This window comes from Odocoileus virginianus, chromosome 30 (genome assembly GCF_023699985.2).
Source record: "Odocoileus virginianus isolate 20LAN1187 ecotype Illinois chromosome 30, Ovbor_1.2, whole genome shotgun sequence".
In the NCBI taxonomy this organism is placed as follows: domain Eukaryota; kingdom Metazoa; phylum Chordata; class Mammalia; order Artiodactyla; family Cervidae; genus Odocoileus; species Odocoileus virginianus.
In genome coordinates, this window is record NC_069703.1 from 42791546 (window position 1) to 42801080 (window position 9535).

The window sequence follows — 9535 nt, forward strand, 5'->3', positions numbered from 1 at the left end:
TTGAGCAAGCTCTGGGATAGTGAAGGACAGGGAACCCTGGTGTGCTGCAGTTCATGGAGTCACAAAGCATTGGACATGATTTAGCAACTGAACAACAACCTTGATTACTATATTACATTTGTGATTACCTACTCATGTCCTTGATCTCTTTTGTTTGTTTCATGAGGAGACTGGTCTTTATAGAATAAGGACAGTAAACCCTTGCAAATACATTTCAGGTATACTTTTCGTCTTGTCAGTTATCTTCTTTTTCCCTTGGTTGTGCTTTTTAACTGCATAGAAATTTTTAATATAATGAATCTTAAAATTTCCCTGAAAAGTATCATCTCATTATGGTTAGAGAATTTCTGCTGAGTGTTATAAAACATGTCATAGTTTATATGTAGACTGATGCATATGATAGGCATTTTTCCTTATAAATAGGTGATTGACTGTCATAGGAAGAGTCTTTACAAACTAACAGTCCTGAGGCTGTAACACAATAATAATAGCTACCACTTACCGCACACTGCCTGTGTGCCAGGAAATATGCTAGGTCTTTTATATACTATATCCTAATATTCAACTTCAAGAAAAATATTACTACTGTCCACATTTCATAGGTAAGTGAAATGATTTGCCCAGGGTCACTGAGCTAGTTAGTGGCTGGATTGGAATTTTAACTCAAGTCTGCGTAACTCCAAAGTATATACTTTTTCTGGAGAGGTGGGCTTTTTGAGGCTTCAAATAAATTAAATTGGTCATAAAAGTTGAGTAAATATCTTTCACTAGAACTTGAAAAGATAATCTGCAGCATAGTTGGACAGCTCTCGGTTTGAGAGCAGAGTAGGAAAGGTAATGAGAAATACATAAACCAGCTGGAAGAAAGGTCTCCACTATCTAGGACAGTGGTTCTCAAAGTGTGATTTCCAGACCAGCAGCAGCACATCACTTGGGCCTTTATTAGAAAAGCAATTTCTCTTGTCACACTCCAAACCTACAGAATCAGAAGCTAGGGTTGGGGCCCAGCAACCTGCTTTATATTTGCAGCTGATTTTGATGCGTGTTAAAATTTGAGAGCCACTGGTCTAGGGGAATTATTTTATTCTCTCTAACCATAAATTTTGCTTTTGTGAGCTTCAGCCTAAGTCTAAGCCCTTAAGTGCAGAATAAGTATTATCAAGTGACAAAAGCATAGAACCTAACAGAAGCCAATTTTGAGTCCAGTTTAATAATCATTTAAGGCAGGTTCATCTCCCTGAGCCACAGTTTCCCATCTCTAAAATGATGTTAATAAAATCTATCTCCATTCAAGGTATTTTTTCAGAATTAGTAAGATAATATATAAAGTGCCTAGGACCTTGCCTGGATCCTAGGTGTTTGAGAAATTGCCTCCAGTGATTTTTCTTGTTAAGGAGAAAGCCCCCACCTGCCTTCTGTTCTCAACTTCTCTTGTTTCTTGAATGTGTTTCACTGTCTTGTGTCTCTGGGCCTTTATCTTAGCTATTTCTGTTGGCCACTCCTACCTCCCACCCCTTTACCTCATTAACTTCTATATATCCTTTAGATCCCTGCTTATAATTTACTTCCCCTGGACAGGACTTTTTCAAACCCCCATTCTGCAGTCTTTGTGCTCACATAGCATCACATATTCCTCCTGACACTACACTTACCACAGCTTTGGAATTGCTTGTCTCCTGTATAAACATCATTGGACAGGTCCAGTGTCTCCTCTGTACCATATTCTAGGGCCCAGTAAAGATTCTCACACATTATAGGAGCTGATAAATGTTGAATGAATGAATGGTGGCTGTCATTATTGCTGCTTCATCATCTTCATATCATCCAAGAGCAAGGTTTCCTCCCTGGCTTGTGGTTTTTGTGCTTGTGATAATCATAAATAGTTTTAGAACCAGTGCCTATTTTCTCTTTTCCTGAAAGCACATATTTTTACCTAGTCTGACATGGTAGTTCACTGAGCTGCTTCCTAACCACTGATCTCTCTGTGTCACAGGTACCTTGGGGGAGCTGTGTGCCTTGATGGATCAAGTTCATCACATGCACAACCAGAAATGGCAGCATCCTTCAGACCTCACCAGGCGGTGAGTGGGTATTTAGAAGAAGCGAGAAAAGGGTAGAATTGCGCTGCAGGAGAAATGTGGTAGGGCTTTGGGGCTGTAATTGTTGTTTAACTGCAGAGATAGAAAAGAAGTGATATAGTATAATGGAGTAAGAATTGGACTACAATTCAGGAAACTTGGGTTTTGATACTAGCTTTGCATTTTTTAACTAGCTACATGATTGTGGTCAAATTACTTCATTTCTCTGGTCCTTTCAACAGTAAAATAAGATATTGGACTAATTGAGCTCAAAGGGCCTTTCTAGTCTTAAAATCTTTTGGCTTCTTGATGCATTGTTGTTTTACAGTTCTATTCAGTTACTTGATCCAATTACTCAGAAACCTTGGAGTCACCTGTAAGTCCTTACTCCATAGTCAGTACATCAGCAGATCCTATAAGCTCTTATGTATAATATTATCCAGAACTTGACCATTTCTCAATCATTTTCACTTGGATTGTTGCAAGTCTTGTAAATGGTCTTCCTACTTCTGCCCTTGCCTGTGTAGTGTAACTTGAGCAGCCAAAGAGATTGTCAGCCATAAACATAAGTCAGAATCTCTTTGTTCAGAATTTTCCAGTGGCTTCCCATCTCCATGATCCCCTGCAAGTGCCTATATGCATGGTCTAACCTGGCTTGGTTAGCTCGTCAACGTCCTTTCCTCTATTGTTCACCTTGCTCAACTCTGCTCTGGTCACACTGGCTTCCCTGTTTTTCAAGTATATCAGATGTGCTCCCACATCAGGGCCTTTACACTCGGCATTTCCTCTATAGTAACCAAAATGACAGCAGTGCTCACAACAGCAGTGTTGTGTAATAGTTATTAAATTCTGCAGTCAGATGTGAATTCAAATCTAGGCTCTTGTACTTACTCTACTATATGACCTTGGGGAAGTTATTTTATCTGAGGCTCAGTTTCCTAAACCTGTACAAGGAGTTTAAATTAGAGTAACTTTGCTGGTAAGATTGTCATTAGGATTAAATGAGGTGACATGTTTAAAGAATTCAGCAAGTATTTGCATATGCTGCTGCTGCTGCTAAATCATTTCAGTCGTGTCCGATTCTGTGCAGCCCCATAGACGGCAGCCCACCAGGCTCCCTCATCCCTGGGATTCTTCAGGCAAGAGCACTGGAGTGGGGTGCCATTGCCTTCTCTGGTATTTGCATATAGGGCTAGATAAATGCCAAGTGCTACTAAAATTACTTTCAACTTTGGCTCTTCCACATAATTACCTATGGAGATACCTAAAAATACAGATGTCCAGGGCTTGACTCAAGGGACTCTTAAGTTATTAAGTCTAAAGGTGGAGAGAGGGGCCAAGAATCTGTATCTTGAAAAAGGAAAAAAAAAAAAAACGCTTCCCAGGTGTCTTTTAGGAACAGCTGAGTTGAGAAGGGGATGAAATTAACTCAGAGGGCTCCAAGCCCCAGCCCAGTACACGACTAAAGAAGGCTCTCAGTCTTTTGAGTCTGTTCAGCCTCTTAACTTGCAGTGTGATACCCATGTGATACCTTACCTTCTCTGGGAATTTTATTCTAATTTTAACAGCTGTGTCCTGAGCAACCTTGAGCTGTGTCAGACAGCGAGGTCCCGTTGGAGGTACGGATCTGATGCAAGCAATATATAAATCCTGTCCTGAACGTTTCCAGAGGAAGAAATGGTTTTTTCCCACCTAAACATTACTATACGCTACACACTAGTTTTTCTTAGAATATTCATGTATATGGACCATATTACCATAATACTTACATGGGAATTAGGTGTCTTTGGAAATTGGAGGGAAATAGCACTTACAGAATGACTTTCATATCAGGAAAATAATACAAAATTTCTAAAATTGTGAGAATCAAAATATGAAATGAATATCCAATTTTGTAAAATAACAATATTCTTTAAATAGTTATCTTGGCCTTTTTTTGTGTATAAATAGCCATTCCGGCTGAAACCCTCATCTGTTCTCTTTTTATTTTCCCCCTCTCCTGATAGAAACTACGCCCGGTTCCGACAGAAATCTCTGCAAAGATACAGTCTGACCCAGTGGGTTGACCAGAATAAGCGAAGCCACCATCGGTTCCAGCGTCTACCAGATTTCCCATACGGTCCACTTGTCTCCTCCCATCAGCAGTGAAGGGCCCTATCCAGGGTCCTGTCCAAAGCAGCGTCTCATCTTCTGCTGTTCCATGCTTTGTAGATTTCAAATTTTATTTTTCACAATATTTGTATTTAAAGAACTTGTCACCTTTTGGAAATGCATATTGCTGACTTGAAATTTTTTGTATAGGGTCCTTCGTTTCTGTGTGTGTGTATGCATTTAAGCAGTGTTGAGTTTACATAGTTTTAATTTTTTAATTTAAATTAAAGGTGGCTGCCTCCTGAAAGCCAGCATTAAGTCAGAACATCCCGGCTCAAGCAAAGAGCCACCTCTCTGCAGAGGTGAAGTCTACTTCTGGTGCCCAAAAGAAATCATTCTTTAATCTCTTGAAGGAAGAGATTCTTTATCAGGCTGCAAACCAGTTTTAATTATTGCTGATGACTTATAAATGGATACAAGTCACTTTTAACAACCCTTCTTACTTTTCTTATGTGAATCTCTGAATACCCGTCAGTATTTTAAAGTTAGTAATTCAGGACATCTGAAGTAGTTGAAAGGACAAATTAAAAGTGTAAATCTTCTTTTTGTACCTACTAGCTGCCTTTATTTTTTTGGCTTTTTTTTTTTTTTTCCATTCTTCATTAAATTTATTTTGCACAGTAGTGTTTACAAGTCTTACATATCTCAGCTCTTGGCAGAAGCCTGGTGGCTGACAGCCCTGTTGACTGTGGTCTAGTGGCCGGTTGCCTGCTCTGTCCGTCCGCACGGATCCCCTCCCTCCCTCGTTTCCCCAGCGGCCGTAGGGCTCTGCTGGCGGGTTCCGTGTCCTTGTGGGCGTAGACGCCTCCTCAGGACAGCCTCACTGCACTCGGTACTGAAGAGCTGTCCGCCCAGAGTCTTGACTCCAGGACAGGCCAGAAGGCAGTGCTGTTGAGAGGTGTGAGTTGGTCTTCAGTCTCATCTGCTGAACCCAGCTTTGAGTATGAGTTGGCGAGTTAGTTAGCCTCCATCCTGTAGAAGAGACTTTTGAGAAGCTGTCCTTTGTCTCCATTATTAGTTAATAAGAGGTGCCTTTTGATCCAGATGTTACCACCTCCTCACTTGGTCAGAGGATGTACAGTTTTACAAAACTACTAAAGTGGATTTAAAATAGTTTTGATGAAGCCTGTGCACAAAGCATTACCTGATCTTAAGGATTAGTACTCTTAAGCCAAGTTGATGAGCTTTGTGCAACTACCTTAATGGATGTCTTTGGAGTTTGTTATTCCTTTACAGATGGCTCTAGACATCTCTTGGGAGATTTTACAGTCTGGCATTTGTGCTCTTGTTCACTCTCAGTGAAGGTTGTACCTAGTTGCTGTAGCACAGCCTGTGATACTGGGCTCACTGCCTGTCAGGTTTTGTTGTTCCATCAGCCCCATCTTTGTCTGCAAGTAACCTAACATAAACATCCTACTCTGCTTTAGAAACTGACTTGGGAGAAACTTGGTCATTGTTACCAGTAAATTTAGATGGATGTCCCTAAGTGTTTACCATTTCTGTCCAGTCAAGGAGTCTTTTCCTTGGAAATTTGGTTGAAAGTCTGGGGCCAAAATGCAAAGGAGAAGTTCTGTTCAAAGGCAAGAGTCAAAATCTGTTATTTCAGTTGGAATTTACAACGTCAGTCACTTCTCCAAGTTTGCGTAAATCAGCTTGATGGAGTGGGACAGACAAACATCCAACTTTGAAACTATAGCACAGTTAGAACTAAGTATTGCTGGAATATCTAGCATTGTAGTTGTCTTGTTCCCCACAGATCACCAAGGAGTAAAGGGATGGCCATTTGCTTGGGCAGAAGTCTGAAGTCTCATGCTCTTACCTCCTTGGTGCAGGAAGGTTTAAGACTGACGTGTCACGGGAGCATCGCCTTTGCCAAATCTAATGAGTGACGGGTTATCTTGAAAATGTGACAATCACATTTCCTCTTTGCTCAAATAATTCTGTTTTTCCAAAGCTTTAGCAGCTTAATTAAATCTGTTGGACTGGGGGAGGAGAGAACTGTTCCCTAGCGGTTAACATGGTATTCTTTAAGAAGAAAAACAAAGCCAAAGAAAACTCATTATCAGGCATGTTCGCCTTAAAGATGGTGGTGGGTAGAATCTGGAGTTTGAATTTGTTTTTAAAAGTGCTTACATATCTCATATTTGGTGTTGGCCTCTTAAGTCTAATTTTCATGTAGAATTCTTGCTGTATTGTTTTATTTGAGTAAGGGCTCTGTGCATTGAACTGCCTACCGAGCTTTCTTTATCTGTGATGACATTCTCACCACAGGGGTCTTAACACTGCAGAGTAGACTTGTGCTGTTTACATAGTTTACTTGTAACTAAAAGAGCCTGAAATAACCTGTAGTTTTCCATCTAATTTGACCCCAGTTTACTTTGGTTGTTGTCAGGATCAATTATGAAACTGAAGTTTGGTGCCTCCTGTGTATCATGTTTTTCCCCTTGTAGCAGTTGTGTTTAATGTCATTAAAAATAAATAAAAGTTCTTGTCAGTGGCTTATGTACTATGGCCTTCTCTTGCGGCCTCTGGAGGAGGGTTCCTTCCTTCTCTACATAGGTAGCTTGGTGGGGTGTGGGAGGGGGCGGCAGTTAGTAGAACGTGGCATTGGGGAGGCGAGGGTGTGTGCTCCCAATTCTTCTGAGGGTAAATTACAGTGTTGAGAAAGGCGTTCCAACAGTTAAGAAATGCTGAGATTGATTGGGATCTGCAGCTACATATAGTGCACGTCAGGAGCCTGACAGAGAGCCCAAAATATCCCTATGCTCCTGTTTTTGCAGAGGTGGGGAGGACTCAGCCCCGTCACACAGGCCTTGCGGCGAATTCCTTCCTGTGGCTGGACAGCTGCCCCCTGTGGCTCTCTGCCCTCAGTGCCAGCATTGACAGGAAGAAGCCGAGCTACTGGGGCATTCTTCCTTTGAAAGGGATGTGAAAAACCAGAACTGATGGTTGTTCTTAACCCAGCCTCTCCAGAAATTGCTCCTAGAACCTGGGGTGAAGGTCAGATAAGTGTGGGTAGATGCGGGAGACACAGCGTTTCTTGCTTAGATCCCTTTTGTGAACCTAAGCTTCTTAGACTCACCTCAGGAGCAAAGATGAAAGGGAAGGCAGTAAGAGCTTGTCACCTGCATCTGCCAGTGCTTTGACCGTCTCAGCTTGTGCTGAGGAAATAAGGAGCAATATGTTTGGACAGGGTCTCTGTCCAGCTGTGCTGTAAGTTTTGTCTAATATGTATTCTATAGTGCAGGCGAAAGGCTTAATATTAATTTGCTAAATACTCAGCTATTTGATAGTCTTGTCTGAACCCAAGGGTCTCTTGACTCGCGTATATACACATACCCATTTTGTCCTTGCAGGCGTAGGTGTTCCTTTGTCCAGTAACTGCTTATTTCCTTTTAAACAGTGTGTTACTGTCGGCATCAAAGGTTTCAGAGACCAGGCGGGGTTCTCCGGGCTGGTGATGTCCCTTACCCTCAGTTTGTTTTATGTTGTGGAGAAGTGAGGAGGAGGAGAAGTGGACCTGCTCTAAAAGCTCATTTTCTAACCAGCCTCTTGTGAGCTTGTACAGAAAGAAAAAATCCCAACCATCTAAAACTAGAAAGCAGAGCTCCCTGCTTTTCTTAGTGCTGTCCCGCTTTTCTAAGAGAAGGCAATTATTCCTAAGCTGATTCTAGGGTATGCCTGCTTTGTAGGCCAGAGCACCTGTCAGGAAAAAAATGTCCACTTGTCACAGGAAGTATCAGCTGGCTAACAGTGGAATTCCTTAACTAAAAGCTCCCGCCTTGTCAATCTTCTCCCCCCCGCCCCCCCCCACCCCCGTCCTCACCCTGTGACAACTGGAACATGCCACAGACAGAAAATCTGACCCTCCGAGCACCTGTTGGGAAGCAGTGGAATGTCATCGTTTGGACAATCTTTAAAGCCATCTAGTCCTGAAATGCTGAATCATTAAGGAATTATTTGTATACAAAGATCTTCAAATAACGAGGGTTTGGGCAAATTGTACCCATGGAGCTTGGGGGTGAGGGTTGTCCTGTTTACAGAAGCATTTTGTTCTTGGAGGCCACTTTTTAAAAGCAAAATCCAAAATCTGTCAAATAGGTTTAAAGAGGATGAGAAACTAGAGGTCTGAAAGATCACATGACTAGAGGGGTGAGATACTACATATTTCTGTAAAGGCCTGAACTAGACGTCTCTAAAGTGGATTTGAGAGGAGCTGTTGTTCAGTTGCTAAGTCATGTCCGACTCTGCAACCCCACCGACTGCAGCACACCAGGTTCCTCTGTCCTCCACTATCTCCCAGAGTTAGGTCAAATTCATGTCCTTTGAGTTGGTGATGATATCCAACCATCTAATCCTCTGCGGCCCCCTTTTCCTTTTGCCTCAAATCTTTCCCAGCATCAGGGTCTTTGCCAGAGGAGGCCCGCACTGGGGTTGAGGGGACTGGACTGGAGAGAGGAAAGACTCCTGCCCCATGGAAATTCACCAGTCCTCCTTCCTCTCCTCAGACCCTGGGGTCTCCCTGCTGTTCTCAGAGGGAAGCCCTTTGGCTCCTACTCTGGCGAGGGTGGGGTCTGGGAATCCTCTGTTCTTACCCTTTAGACAGAGGAGACCAGGGGCCCCTCAGAGAAGTAACTGGCCTGAAGGTCTCCTGCCTCAGTCCAGGGATCCTCCCACAGGCCTGTTGTGGTCTTGTAGGCGGGGGTCTCAGTCTCAGGCGACTTGCCTGGGCTCTTCCCAAGCTGTGGGGGATTTGTAGATCCAAGTGAGGGCTGAAGAATGGAAACAGCCCAAGTCACAGCTGTTGGGTTCCACTGTGCAACTCCAGTTAATTGGAGACGAGCTCATTTGTTGGGGAAGTTGGGAGGTTAGGGAGATGATTACAGGGAATGGAGTTTAGTTAGAAGTGTGGTTCGCTCCACTCCCCTCAAGCCTGAAGATAATGTGCTTCAGGCACTGACAAGGTGAAGACCGCAAGTGGCGCTCCCAGGACCCTGTGGACAGCCATCTATACCAGATGCCAACCTGGAGCTTCTCCATCCTCTGGCACTGGACAGGCACAGAGGGCCTGGGAAGTACCTCTGAGATCTGGCTTGGAGTTCTGTGTGCTAATCAATTTCCCACTTTCTTACCCAGACTCCAAGACCTGTTTCCCTCTGCTCTCAAAACCTTCCAGAATAGCCTGCTGTAAGCCCCACTCACCTATTGTCTTCTAAGCTCCTCCCCACTCTGGACGGAAATGTTTAAGGTGCCCCATTTACTGGTCTGCTCATTGGTTAATGGCATCATTACCTTCCAGCCTGCTG

General features: G+C 43.0%; 1 protein-coding gene across 7 annotated transcripts in view; it reads left to right on the plus strand.

The window, feature by feature from the left end:
- The window catches only part of S100PBP (S100P binding protein), a 35735-nt gene extending 29009 nt beyond the window's left edge, over positions 1-6726 (plus strand). For all 7 annotated transcript variants that reach the window (XM_070459099.1, XM_020896059.2, XM_020896061.2 and 4 more), the window contains 2 exons: positions 1994-2081; positions 4085-6726. In XM_070459099.1, coding sequence (XP_070315200.1) covers positions 1994-2081; positions 4085-4226 — 230 coding nt within the window. In that variant the 3' untranslated portion in view covers positions 4227-6726. The remainder of the gene's footprint in view (positions 1-1993; positions 2082-4084) is intronic.
- The last annotated feature ends 2809 nt before the right edge of the window (positions 6727-9535 follow it).